General features: G+C 38.0%; 1 protein-coding gene across 4 annotated transcripts in view; it reads right to left on the bottom strand.

Annotated features, from left to right (window-relative positions):
• Positions 1-15321, bottom strand: part of SMYD3 (SET and MYND domain containing 3) — a 404221-nt gene that overhangs the window by 41415 nt on the left and 347485 nt on the right. For 3 of the 4 annotated variants that reach the window (XM_065835829.2, XM_065835830.2, XM_071806199.1), the window contains 2 exons: positions 13840-13927; positions 10191-10365 (listed from right to left, as the gene is read on the bottom strand). In XM_065835829.2, the coding sequence (XP_065691901.1) occupies positions 10191-10365; positions 13840-13927 (263 nt within the window). Of the gene's footprint in view, positions 1-8076; positions 8198-10190; positions 10366-13839; positions 13928-15321 lie in introns of those variants that run through there. The other variant, XM_071806198.1, reaches the window with a different exon arrangement.

Below are 15321 nucleotides of genomic sequence, written 5' to 3'. Positions count from 1 at the left end.
AAATTTATTGTCACTTTTTCCTTGCTTATCTTAGTAGGGTCTAAGTACAATTTGCTGTGGGTTTTTCATTATTGTCACTGGGTGCATTAAATTCTCCATCCCCAGTGTTTTTCAAATACAAAGATCAGGCACAGTAACAGTCATCACCACTGCAAACAGGAGGGGAAAAGTCATGTCCCACTACAACATATGGAGTTGATTGTTCGTCAATGGACACAGTTTAGCACATCAGAGATACAGAACCACTGTATTTTCATGTTCTCCTCACGGTATCAGAAGACAAGAGTACTTCCCTGGGTCAATGCTGCTCTCAGACCAAAGCATGGGGTTGAAAGCATGGAGTACTAAATAAAATTAGTAATTCTAATGGAAGTCAAAATATTTTTGTGTCACAGCTTAATATTGATGCTCTGTCACATGAAAAACACCTTCCCCCCCCCCCCCCCCCCCCCTTTTTATTTCTCTCTACTCGCACAAGCAACATTGCACAATTTGATAGCATCTTTTGATAAATATCCAGCATTGGTAGAACTCACCTGCCTGCAAACATGCCAGCAAGACAATACACAGATGAACCAAATCCAGATGGGTAGCAACAGATAAAGGTTGAGTATGCATTCAGGATGTTATCTTACTGCAAGCATGTAAACCTGCTTTTCATCTCAAAATTCAGAGATGTTGAATTGGTAGTGGTTATATTACCCAACTTGGTTACACATTTTGAAATCCCTTGAAAAATAAAATGCCTTAATGCTGGTGCAGTACTGAGACAAATATCTATGATAACTTATCTCTAGATATTATAATGAGAGCAAGCAACTAACTAGTAGGACATTCCCTAGTCATCAGTTATTTTGTGTCATTTTTGTACGATTTAAGAAATTACATTATGTTCCAGGGGCACAATATCTGTGTTTCGGAACACCTGAAACAGTACAACATGCAGCAATTTCACATTCTTCCAAAGCAAGACCTCCAGTCATATTTAAATAAACATTTTTAAAACATGTATTTTGTGCCACAGTGTAAAGCGAAGTTCTCTGCAAAATGTTGCAGTAAATCTTGCAAATTTCCTCTATGACAAGAAAATTGATCTCCTAAATGTTTTTCCTTGTTGTGACTGTATATACTGAGGCTTTTGTTTTGTAGCAGTGTAGGATCTAATTCCTTTTTTCAAAGTGTGCCAACCAAACCATTGCATGAAAAGATTTTATTTTCTCTTTCTTTTTTCTATTTCATCAACAACAAATCAAGTAGAAAGACCTGTTTTAAGATGCTTCTGTTTGTTGGCTGTTACTTTCGCCAGCTTCTAGAAGACTTCTGAAATTCTGGCTGGCCTTAGAAGTACATTAAATCCTTGGTGTGCATCATTCAACATACCTGAATTAATATGGAAATTTATTCATAATGTGGCTGTAACAAACACACTTCGATTCCAGAACTTTATCTTCACTTCTAGCAGCCCATCAACCATATATTTATCTTGCTCCCAAGTTTGTCAGCTTTCATGGTCCTTTGGGCAGCCTACTTTCTGTTTCTCAGAGCCTTTTTCCTTAGCGGTGCTCCAGCCTGCCTTTTATTAGCCTCCCAACATTTGTAATCAGTTAGCGTCTTTATTCAACTCTTTACCCACAGTCATTTGCTTTTTGTTTCTTCCTTCTTACTTTCATCTTCAAAGTCATATTACTAAAGGTGATTCAGGCTTCTGTGTCTTGCCTGAGAATGAAATGACAAACTGAACCTGTAAAAAGAGTTTCCAGTATAACTCAAAGGACGACAAGGGCATCTGGGAGAGGTAACGGGGTGGGAAAAGAGAAACACTGGATCACCTGCTTAATCATGGTATTGGATTATCTGAGGTATGACAGACATCTCGGGGTTAGACACCAGTAGTTTGGGGTTCTCACCTAAAGTAGACAGATTTTCTAGTAGAAAACCAGAGTGGAAAGGAAGGAAGCGGCACATGCAGGAGGGTTTTGCTGGTGAGCATCAGGTCACACCACACTGTCAGCCCTTTCACTCTGCATAATCCAACATGTAGATGTTGTACAGAGAAGTAAGAAGATTGGTCATTGCCTAATTTCTGAAAGCTAGAAACTATTGTATTTATGAGGCAGTGCAACTAGTGTTCGGGTAGCAGTCAATATTCTCAGCATTTCCTTGAGTAGTTCCCTAAGGCACAATTCTACCGTCAATTATACGAGGCAGAGTGCTATCATAATTGGCTGTGTCATTTCTTATACCAGGATTAGATAAGTTAGAACTAGTTCTGATACCTCCAAATGTTTCCAGTATAGAAAGACTTGATTTTACGGTTTTATGGTATTAAGGAAAACTGACTAACAGACCTTGACCAGGACAAGAAAAATACAGGTCACAGAGATCTGATATAGTGGACAGAGTATGTGTGAACCTGTTAACCAAGGTAGCATTATGCACAAGATTAGTAAACAAAGGACCTGAGCATGAAGGTATTTCTGATTTTCAGGGACATCTGAGTTATACATTCATAATAAGATCTTCTATTACATTTTAGCCCTTTTACTGAATAACTGGTGAATTTGAGAGCTGGTGGTGAGCTTTTAGCCTACCGTCACACCAGTAACTGTGTGGTCTCTAGGATTTGCTCACTCCAGTTAATTTACCTTTTCCTCTCATGTGCATGTTCAGTCTTTCTCTTCCTTTCCTGTCAACATCAGTCTGGAAAATTTCAGCTTTACTCAGTATCACTTATTTTGCTACAGAACCTTTCTGACCTTCATTCTCTGGCTTCCTGCTGGATCATCTCACTAAAAATTTGGTCATTTGTTGACACAGTTCTTGTTTGACAATACTTCCTTCAGTTTTCTGGTTCTGCACACCCCTCTTGGAAGCATCATCTTTCCATCATTCACTCTCCCTGGCCAATCTCATTGATTCATCCTTTAAACAGACTACATTCTTCAGCTTCTTTGCTTAACTTATCTGCTGCTCCTTTCCTCTTCTCTCCCTCACAACTGTTTTTTCCTTTTCAGTAACTTTTCTACTTTTTCAATAGAAAAAATATTGCTTTTTCATCTTTTTCATTCTTTATCTCGAAGGTTGATTTGACTGTTTTCTTGCTTAAATACCATTATTTTCCTTTTTCACCACTGTTCACATCTCCACCACTACAAACTCTTAACTGATTTCCTCCTAAGAAGTACTGACAAGTCACTACTCTCTGCCTACTCAACTCAAATTGACAATTTATTCAAACAAAGAAATAGGTATTTTCTGACTAAAATCAGATTCTTTCTAATTCTCCCTCTAGAGAGTGCATTGCTCCTTACAACTTCGCTGCTGCTATTTTCTCCCTGTCCTCTCTTTTATTGTCTCTTTTATCAGAGATACTATTGTAAGTTTATATTTCTTTTTAAATGATTTCCCTCCCCTTTGACTCTGTTTTCACCACGATTTCTACCTCTAAAATAGCTTTTTCAAAGCAATGCTCAGTTACCATCAAAGGAATCCAAAACTCCACATACTTCATATGTATCTATTTTTAACTTAATTGTTCCCTTGATATGACTTCCCAATCCCATTGTAGCTCAGGTTCTAACCAAACCTTTGTTTAGAATCTGTATGCCATCAACTCCCCTCTTTTCTTCTTTGTGAATTTCACACAGGCACTGTGAATTCCCAAAAATCATTCTCAAAACCATTCCAGCTCAATAACTATGCTGCATTTTTCTCACAATACAAAGATCTTTGTAACATCTACTCATACATTTGTAGGCTAGTATACGAGAGCTTTGTATTTGCTTAGTACATGTTTAATACTCCTATTTTATTCATGTGTCCTTCAATTAGTGTGTGATAGCAATCAAACTAAAGAAAAGAGCTCAGGTAAGGACTGCAGAAGTCTTTACTTTGTAAATGGCAAGTATGCATGTCAAAACCAAAAACAAACAAACAAAACCAAACACAAACAAAAACAAACCCACTCCACCAAAAAACTGATCCCCTGATTACAAGACAAAGGTAACTATTACTGTTTAAGGGTAACAAAACTAGACAGACTCTTTCAGTTCTGGTAGACAGGTAGACTAGGACTGAAATCCTGGAGAAATCAACACTTGTAGCTGTGTCACAAAAAAAACCAACCAACCAAACAAACAAACAAAACTCTGGGAAACCTGGTGATTTAGTTCACTAACATCACTAGGAGATAACTATCTCTAAATTCAGATTCAAATAGCTCTTGGCATATATGAAAGGTGAAACTAGAAACTAAAACTCAAGCTACAAGCTAAAACTGAAGCTAGTAAGCACCAGTATACAAATATAGAGCTACTGGATGAACACTGTCAGAAAAAATCTTGCACAAATGAAGCTATTCAAGAACGTCTTAGCCCATTTAATAAATGTGGTATATACTGAATGAAGTATCACAAATTGACACTGATGTTGCTGAACTTCTACTCTAGTGTCATAGAGTATATTGGACAATCTACAGACATCAAAATTATTCTTGAAAAACAGCTGGTGTGACTGAAGAGAACAGTAGGAAATTTTACCCATGCACACAAAACCAAATGTGAAAATGGGGAAAGGTAGATGGCAGAGTGCTTACAGGAGTGTGGCCTTACAGAATTCATTGAGGATTGTGCAGCTCAGTATCACTTTTGGGGACAACATGTGGTTGTAATGGAAGAATACAAGAAAAACAACTAGAAAAGAACCAAAGAATCAAAAGCTGTATAACATGATCATATATGGAGTACAGTGCATGAGAAGGTCTGACTTACACTAGGAGACACATGTTCAAGTGAAGAATGTTTTTGTTAGACTACAAATATGACTTACAACATCAACAGTCTCTCATAAAGATCCCTAACTGCTTCACCAGCTGCAGTGGTTTGTAAAGATGGTCTGGCCTCCACTGATTTATGCTAATACTTTTAGCTCATTTCATATAGCTCACTAAACATAAGTGGTGGAGAGTGATCTGCTACCAAAAACCTGTGAGGAAAGCAGAAAGGTGATCTCAGTGCTGTTCACTGTTTCCACTTGCTTTATCAATCTCTCATTCCTCTGTTGATTTTCTTATGTTGAAGGTGCACCAAGGCTGCTTGGTGCTCTTCACTCAGGTTATAGCAACAGCTCCCTGAGGTTCCAATGTGTTGTGATACCCTCAGCCTTGCACTTTTGCAGAGACACAACCTAGTCTTTTAGCAAATGGACCTCGTTCATCCTTTCACAAACATCTGATGTTTGCTTGGGACTACTATCTTACCATCTCTAGGTGACAAATCAGTGTAACCATTCACGAACCAATGATCAGTTTCTAAATCTTAAATCACACCTTTTTGTTTAGACAATGGAAAGAAAAAATACTCCAGCCATTCAGATTTTCCCATGAGTTGCAGTTTTTTAAAAATCTCTTACAGAGATTTTTTTTCTCTCCATGGATTTTGCTCAGAACATTAGAATAACTGCCTATTGCCATTCTGTAAAACCCCAGAAAAGTGAGCAAGGTAGATGTTATTCTTTCTCTTCTTTGTTTCATTCCTCCTTAGAGTTTTCTCCACCTTCACATTTTTGTCTCCCCCTCAGGGGATCCCAGAGTAAGATTTATGTTTACTACTGACGTTTTATGATTGAGACACTGAACTTTGGTCACTGAATTACCACTATCTGTAGGTTCAGAAATCTGCCAGCCATGCACAAGTTCCCAGGGGACCTCCCACAAACAGGGTGTCGATTGGCACCGAATCCAGACTTTAACCCTTAAACACTAGCATCCCCCAGTGGTCCTGTTTGTCACTGCAGGTTTTTTTCTTGCGTTTTCTACGTACTTTAACTTTCAATGTAAATTCAAGTAAATTGCACTAGCCATCACTCAGGAGTTTGCTTAATTCAGTAAAGAATGTATGTTTGATCATAGTCATTGCATATATCACGTGTGTATTACAAAACACATACCTGTAAGAGCAGGACTTTTTTAGCAAAACACATTGGAAAAGGGGGAAAATCAGACCAAAAGAAAATCAGATTTTGTTTTTGGAGAGCATTTTTGAGGAAGAGAAAATAACTTCAGAGTCTCTTCCAAGAATATTAGGTTCTACAGCTATTTTTGGCTTTTTTTACAAGATCAGGACTCATGGAAAAGATACTATAGCAACCATCAATTTTTAATTTGCCTTTTGACTGAAGTTCACATACTTAGAAACTACAGGCCATCACATCTATTGAAGTCGAATTCTAAATAAAAAATTTCTGCTGACATTTCATTCACACAATGAAAACTCAACCATGTTCTCAGAAAATACTCGATAAGAAGCGCATCCCAGTCACTGTTCTTAAACCCAGTCCTTTGCAAAACAATCCAGAATTGTGCTGACTAGGATTGTTTTCCCTGTTCTCTAAGAGATCTCCGTCACTGAGGAAAGGTGAAGTAACGGGATACTGCAAAATATCACTGGAAGGGATGGGAGGAGTAAGAAGAGCAGACAAACGGTGCATGTCTCACACACATATGGGGCGCTCGCACCCACCCAGCTCCCTCCCACTCCAGAAGCAGAACAGCCACTTAAGCACAAGCCCTGTATCAGTGCTGACTCAGCAGAGGGAGGATGGATGGGGAAGGATGTGCAAGGTTCCCGAGGGAAGAGGCAGAACAGCACTTCTTGCATGACACTTCTCTACAGGATGAAAAGAAGGAATTTCCTCTCCTTCACGTTGGAGCCCTCCAGTAACTCCTAATGCTGCACCATTGGAGGTGAAGGACTGTTAATTATAACTTGGCCATGTGAAAATCTGTGGGACTTAGACATTAGCTTTAAGTTCAGCAGAAGATGATGAGCAATGTAGAACAAGAACAAGCATGTTTGTCCTCTCTGTATCAGAATCCCACCAGAGCTGGTGCCACAGGAGCCCAGAGAGGCAACACAGCTTTACCTTTACCCTTCTGCTTCCTAAATCCTATAGGCCCGTGGTGTGACTCAGCTACTTCTTTTCCTCCTATTACTTGTGTTACAATAGCTGGCAACATCTAGCAGAGTTTTATAGCAGAAGTGTACTTCTATTCTTTGCCTGCAGTGTAAGCACTGAATACTTGAGACAAAGGGGAGGGCAGCAGGGGACAAAAAAAAACCCAACCAACCTCCACAAACAAAAACCCAAAGCAAAACAAAGCAAAACACCAAAACCAACCAACCAACCCCCACAAACAAAAACCCAAAGCGAAACAAAGCAAAAAACCAAAACCAGCCAACCAACCAAAATCACAACCAGCCAACCAATCAAAACCTTAAACCTAACAAAACCAAAACAAATCACAAAACAAATCCCAAACGCAGTCCCCAGAACGCATGTGTCTTCTTTGCAATTTAAGGACTAAATGCTGGGGTCCTTCCCCAGAGGTAACCTAAGGGAAATCTGCCTTACTTAGTATCTCTGAATCCTTTGTGAGCAGCAGTCAGCCCCGAGTGTGAATGTGCTAACTGAGACACGAGAAACACATGTAACACCTCTTGCTGATACTCCATTATTCTGTGGTTAAGGCTCACAGGGATTTTTGAAATGAAGTTTATTTTCGCAAGCTGCTGAGTGCTGACTATGATGTGAGGCAGCTTTCACTGAGGGAAATATCTTAACTTTTGTTAAGGCGCTTGGACAGACAATTACTGTGACATTTACAAGAAAAACTATGTAGATGCATTTGGCTTAGGTTATTCAGTGAAAGTACATGCAGTTTTTAACAAATAATGGACAATTATGGGTCAGCACAAAAGAAGGCAGCTTTTCATCTCAACAGGTGCCATCTTTCTGCTTCTTTTGGACGTTCTAAAAATATTTGAGAAGTCCTAAACAATGTTCCTCATAGGTTATTGTCACTACCTAAAATATAGAGGTCAGTATTCAGTATGACCAATCAGTTTTATGTAGTTTGACCATCTGTCTCCACTAGTTATACGAAGTGGATGATTCTGAAAAAGTCAGTAACCATCATAATGAAAACATGTTACAATACAATGTGTCACACAGCACTGAAAATTAATCCTGCTGCTAAAGAAATGGAAAACGCACAATAAACACATTACCTGAAATTAAAATTGTTTTTTACCAAATCTCCAGAGCCTTTAAGGTTGCAACAATGATTTCCTATTTATATGGACTGCTTGAATTCTCAGGTGATTCCCTGTGGAGAGCTGTATGAATACTTTTTCCAGAGCTGAGGAAAGGAAAATAGATAGCTATAATGGAACTGCAGGAGCAGCCAAGCAGTAGATTGATTCAACAGGAGAAATTCAATGCATCCCAAAAGATTTCCTAGGATTTGCTCTCCTGCTGCTTAGGGCACAATTTGTTGTAATGAGAAACTGAGGATTTTACTTCAGGTGTGTCAAAGTTTCTAGTGATGACTTGAAGGTATAAAGAAAAAACAACAACTGAGAACGTCTCTTAAGTAATGCCTTTGGACGAGGGGATAAAAAGGACAAACTCTTCAAGGTGCAAAAAAAAGTCAAATATCTCATGTAAATAGCTTTTCTCAAGAGATACTAATTGAATGCACAGTCGAACCCTTTCCTTCCTTTCCTTTCCAAACTCCTGTATTAAACAGCTTGAAAACTACAGTACACTTCAGTAAGCAAAACAGAGAAAGTGTTATTAAATTATCTGGTAAAATTGCACATGGCCTCACTATAATCTCTGCTCCTGGAAATGTCTGTAGATGAATCCACAGTTCTCAGTTGTGAATAACTGAGTTAAAAACTTTAAAATTTTTTTTTTTTTTTTTTAAAGTGAGGGGGTTTTTGTGTTGTTGGTTCTGTTTTTGTTTTTTAAATTATTATTTAATAAGAGAACATTTAAACGGGCAGACTACTCTGTTCATCTGGAGTGTGCCACACAGTAGAAGGCTGGCAGGAAGCCTGTGCTGCTGTAGTACTACATAAGCCCTGTTTGAAAAGGTTAAGTGGGACATGCACGATGTGAATTACACCCTGAAGACATGTGAGAATTTGTACGTACTCCTGCCCTCCTCTATGAGAAGTAACAGTCATTTTGAACACCAAGCTTCTCTACAGCTCTGGTGTAGCATAGCCTATGCAGATTTCTTGCTAATTACTTTCCAGTGAAAGCTCTGAAATGCAGTGTTGTTTCTCAAGTAAAGCTCAGAGTTTTATTCAGAAACGGGCTGCCAGATGAAATTTCCTCAGGCAAAATCCTGAATGCTGATGGTAGCCTGGTTTTATTAGGGAAGACATGTAAAATCCGAGATGTTCATATTCACAACAGCACATATTGTTCAGCACTTGCGTGCCCCTCACATTTCTCAACATGATGCTATGTATGGGAAAATCATATGGTGTAGATGAATCAACAGAGAAGAAATGGATGCTCTAAAAAACACCTTATCACAAGAACATTCATAAGTGATGACTTACCTGGACACTGGACACAGGTTTACATTCAGCTTACAAACAATGCAAATATTGTGGACTCAAAGATTTGAGTCTTAGATCTTTCAGAACACAGACCAAAGCAGACAGCACCTGCCCTTTCTCCACTAGATGACCAAAGTTGCATCACAGCCCCAGGCTCAAATCAATTTCAAGACCCACCACATGAAACAGGATCTCCTAGAGCATCCTTCCTTATCAATGAAAGGCCATCAGACTCAGAAACTCTCCCAGCACATAGCACAGGAACAAGTACTGACCAGAGAGAACAGCAAGTGCTTCAGCACATCAGGCTGTTCCCAAATAAGGACCAGAGGCTTTTTCATTTCAAGTTGAAACTAATTTTCTAAGATTTTTTTCATTCTTTCTGTAAATACTACATAGAGAGTATACAGGAAACACACATTATTTCAGCCAGCTACCTGTCCCCCAAGTTTGACCTAGCTCAGCAGAAAACACTATCATGGCAATGAGGCCTGAACCAGAAAGCTGGCTTCTATTCAGGGATAGGGCAGCCTCTGAACACATGAAACACTGAGGAGCTAATAATCAGTTACTATCATATTTCCTATTACCATTTTATTTCTTCCCAGCCTGACTGTGGATGCAGAATGGGAGTTGTGCCTTGTCCACTTATCTGGAAAGCAAGGCAAGATGCACAGCAAGAAATAAAAACAATGAGAAGCACCTAGATGAAACATAATCTTTGCTTTTAAAGAGATGGCCCCCTCTCGCCCCATCCTTGGAAACAGCATCTCTTACCTGTACGGTTCCAGAGTCCTGCTGCCATAATACAAAGCTTCTTCCCAGGATTCCAGGTTAATACAGGCATCCATGGCACAGTCAAGCATTTTCAGCTGATAGATATTCGTGTCTGGAAGACGACCCTTATAGCTGCTCAAGAGATTCCGGCATCTTGCCAGAACCTTCTCCCACTCTGTTATTAGCTTTAGTTAAAGAAATACCTTTAATCAAACAAAAATCCAAGTTCTAAATATTGTTAGTAAGGAGTAAAAGCTACAGGCCATTAAGATAAAAGAGCTGCCATCATTCCAGACGCTGCTTCAGTTCTTGAAAACCCTTGAACTCAGAAGTGGTAGCTTAGGTAACTATGCTTTGTTTATATTCAGAAAAACAACTTCTAAAAAAAGGCAGCATTTCAGCAATAAAGGGTAAAAGAAAGATGACAAAATAAGAGCATATTCTAATACACAACAAACTAAAGTGCAAATACTTTTTATTTAGCTGCTAAAACATTATTATTTACTTAAGATACTCACCCAATTCTTACACGCAAAGGCAAGAACCTGTGGAAATGTGTCTTAACAAAATGTGACACAGCTACAAAAAGAAATTTAATTTTCTGTCTATTAAAACAATGACACATACTTTTAAGGTGCCTAAGATTTGCTTTAGAATTCTTACAAAATTAGAATATTTTCTTCCAATTAATTAATTTTCTGTCTCCTTCAGCTGTAAAGAGCATTGGATTTTTTCATGTGCAGCTGCATGTTTCATGCATGAGAAAGAAAAGCATCGCAGTTGTGATGTCTGACTTTAGTTCAGGATTAAGGACCTTGGCAGTAAAGAAGGTTTTTACCGTCAACGCTACAAGAAGATTTTTTGGTGTGTTTGCAAGAGAGGAAAAGTAAGCTGGGTCTTGCATTCACTTTAGCTGGATATTCCTTACCACAAATAACTTATTTTCACTACATTCTACACTGTTTTGACTTCTCTGTGGACCAGATTCTTTTCTCTCTGACCACACTTGTGCCAAATAGCAATACTCCCAGATTTTAAAGTAGTACTGTCATCTGGGACTTTATAAGAGTCCCAGAACACAAGCAGTTTAAACATCAAAAAGATACCATGTACACCAGTAAGAACAAATTAAAAAAAAATAGATTTCTAGTAAGAGAAGTAATAAAATCGTTTCACAGTCCTTTCCCTACAATCAGCTCAAGAAGTTCAGCAGTTATTTTCACGACATTACTGAAAATATTGTTTACCGCAAGCCAGCAATGGATTTAAATGTACAGTGATAACCTTGTGATGAAGTAATTAGTCCTTCCTGGACACGGGAATATTTACATGCTTAAATTTAAGAATGCGACCACTATGTGGCTGGGACAGGATTTATAGCATGGCTGTTACAAGGCTAAACTAATTATTTGTGAATTGCTCTCATGCCCTTGGATTGAAAGAACCATATAAGGGAAAGAATGTGTTATTATAAAATTGCACCTTAACCTTTATATCTCTGGCAAACATCCATGTATTCTTTACAACTGATTAAGGACAGACAAACAGAAAAATGAGGGATATTATTTCCACTTGATGCATTTTTTGTAGAAAGTACAAAGCCCTGACATTCTTGAAAGATTACAATTTTAGCTGATGCATAGTGTTAGTTTGTCTGCTTTTACTTCTCATTACACTGCTTTGTTCACATACTGGCATCTAAGAGCAAATTTTTTTTGGGACCAATTTTCAGGTACATAAATGGCAAAGTAGAAAACCCACTATCAGCTGCAAAAGGATGAAAGAGAAGCTGCCTGTCCTGTATCTGCCCAAGACTAGAGGAGCAGCCCTCTAGCAGCTGCGCTACTGCTGCATGGACTTAAAGGCAGAGGAATCCTGTTCTCCATAATGATGCCTTTGCACTGGGCTTTAGCATCTCCATTTGTGTGCTTTAAGTGGAATTTGGATCTGAGAAAGTTCACTCACATGTTGTTTCAAGTTCTCCAACTGCAGGTTTAGCATTACAACACAATATCAGTTACAATCAGTAGCTCAGGTTTTGGCAGTCACTAATGGTCTCAACTGTAGGAACTGTAGGAGCTGTTGGTTTAATTTGTTAAAAAATCACATTTGCAGAAACTAATGACCATGTGCCTCAGTCAGCAAGGAGGGTTTTCTGTTCATTCTTGGCAAGTGGACAAATGTTGAGCCCCCTCTTCAGGTACTGCACTCACCACTGCATGCCAATTAGCACCGGTATTGTGGGGCAATGAAAGGAAAGATGACACATTTGAGATAGTCCATGTCTGAAAAAAGAAGCTCAACAGACAACAAGGACATGTTTTTTCAACAAGTCCTGACACCTTTTACTACAATGCGTTTGATTAATTTTCAAATATCAGTTAAATCAGTATTAAAAACCCTAGAAAAATTCAGTACGTGCAATTTCCTCTGCGACTAGATACAGGAATGTGAAATAGGACCAGTATTCTGGCTCCATATTTTTTGTATAAAAACGATTGCAGTTGCATATCTATAATTTAACTTTCAGGTTAAAAAAAAGGGCCCTGAAGTATAACTGAATGCCTGAAGATCTGTTTCAGTATTCATTTGACTCAATCCAGTGACTACAGAGGAACTTAAGACAGAGTAGAAATTACATGAAGATTAAAGTTAGTCGAGATGAGTTTTGCTAACAAACGAATCTCTTTGGATTAAAAAGAAACAAACTCAGGGGTTTTGGTTTGTGTGGTTGTGGTGTGTAGTTTTTGTTTTTTATATAGGTATTTACAATAAAAATGGTGATCATTTGTTTCCAACCTGGAATATCACTAATCAAATTTGGTTTTCACACTGCTGAAGAGGAGTACTGGAAGATTTAATTCTCTCTGTTTCCAGAGAAAGATCACATTTCTGAAAACAGTAAGGCATCTTCTACAATGGGTCAAATTCACAGACAGTGAAATTCCACTGAATAGACTAAGATGAAAGAGGGATCAACATACTCAGTCTTCTAGTAAAAATTGCCACCTCTCTTCTGCTTATCTTCTCTTGGTTGTTGCTGTTCACTAGTTTTTTAAATTGGATTGAATATCTACATGATGGCAATTAGGCTTCAGTTCTGTTTATTAGTGCAAGATAATCTCATTCAATCTGTTTAATTATCAATTATTATTATACATTATTATCATAACTTATTATAATGATTCTATAATGTTTGCAATGAATCTGATTGTGATTATGTCCTTGCTATTGTCATTGCTATGCAAAGAATGAGAACCTGGAAATATCACAATGAGAGTAATAGGACAAAGAATTTAACAACATTTCAGATTAAGCTTTACTTCATTTATAAGTGGATTTATATGAAGTGGTGGGCTGTGATAGCAGAAATATAAACCTGAGTCAAAATATTCCTTCACATCATAGTCACCTACTATCCCTGCCATGAAGCAGTTCCAGTCCAAGTAATGAGATACTCTACTATCATGAATGTAATTAAGAATACTACACAATCCAAATATCAAATTAATTAAAAATACATTTAAAAACAATATAAAAATGTAAAAGTTTAGGAAGAAAAATCTCAAAAGATGAACTCATACTAAGGGGTTCTCTGGATTGTTCTCACAACTGAATGACAGACTGCAGCCTGTCACTGAAAGGATACCTTCTTTTGATTTTGGATATCTCACTTCATTTACAGCATTTTTTACTTCTTTCCAGGCATGCTCTTCACCGGCCAATTTCTCAGCATCCTGGTTAATGGAAACAAAGGTATTTGATGAGAAAAGCAGTAAACTGAGAATATAGAGTAATGATGACAAATGGTAAAAAGGTTACACTGACAAAAGCTACTTGTGGGGATTGTATCACTATTTTTTGTAAATACACAAAAAAATCATACTCACCCTGTGTTTGTAAGTAAATGAGATGACATCATGAAAAATTAATGCAAACTTGGAAACCTAAAATACTCAAACCAGGTATTAGGTTTGCAACAAGAACTATGCAACCAGAAAATATAAATAATAGGATGTGATTTTTACTGTCAAAATGCACTGAGTAGATCAAATTCTCTCAAAGACCTAGTACCTAATACTTCACAGATCCTCAACTACACTGTAGAAAGGATTTAGAAACTAATTTTGATTAACCATGTGGTGAATATAGACTTTGCAAACAGTGGGAAGCTACCTTCATCCATGACAGTTATTACAGAAGTCTAATACTCAGAAAAAGCTGAACTTCAGTTTTCTTTTATAAGTCATTGCTATTTCTTCCCAATGCCATCGGATTCTAGAAACGGTTATATTTTGCCATCGCTTTGTCATAAATAAGGCAAAATATAATTAATGGCTACAGCAGTAAAAGAAAGTTCCCGTTTTCCATGCTCTAGCAGGGACTAACTGCACCTTAGGAGAACCACTTGGAACAAATTTATTAAAGCATCTACAGACACAGTTAAGCATCTTGAGGGATTTCCAAAAGCACCAAGACATACAACTTCCATCGATTTAAGCACTTAGACACCTTTAAAAACCTGGCCTTTTAGACACTGTCTCTCATTGTCTCTCCTTATAAAAGGCTCTGCTACTTGCAAAATAGTTTTCTAAGAGCAGATTCTTCCAGGAATATTTTAAATTTAGTTCTTAAAAAAATCAGCTTTCAGAAGGGATGGAGGCCTGGAGATGAACAAAGAAAGTGTGTGAAAATCTAACCAAGCACTTTGTAACCAACAGATGCTCACTGGGCATCACAGAAGTACTTCTGTTAAAAAGCCTGTAATCTGTATCTGTCTAGAACTGCACACTTTTTCTATTCTGCTGCTCCTTATTTACCATAAATTCAGAATAGAAAATATTTACAGTGAGAATCAGCACTCACTTTCACATTTGATTTGCAGTTTTGTCTTTCCAGCTGCTCCATGAAACAGAAAACCTCTGTGTGTTCCAGGGATGGCTAAATCAAGACTGGTCTCAGCTGCTTCACTATTCTGTAGGGCCTTATGAGGAGGCCTGACCCCACTGCATTTAGCACAGGGACTTCCCCTACAATCAGTTCTTTCATCAAAAAGATCACCTGGAAATAATTTTGTGCATAGCTGAATTTGCCACTGGAAGACATGAGGTGAATGTTAGGACTAATAAGC

The sequence above is a fragment of the Patagioenas fasciata genome, chromosome 3 (assembly GCF_037038585.1).
Source record: "Patagioenas fasciata isolate bPatFas1 chromosome 3, bPatFas1.hap1, whole genome shotgun sequence".
In the NCBI taxonomy this organism is placed as follows: domain Eukaryota; kingdom Metazoa; phylum Chordata; class Aves; order Columbiformes; family Columbidae; genus Patagioenas; species Patagioenas fasciata.
The sequence above is the reverse complement of the archived record's forward strand: the minus strand, read 5'-3'. Positions and strand labels throughout refer to the sequence as shown.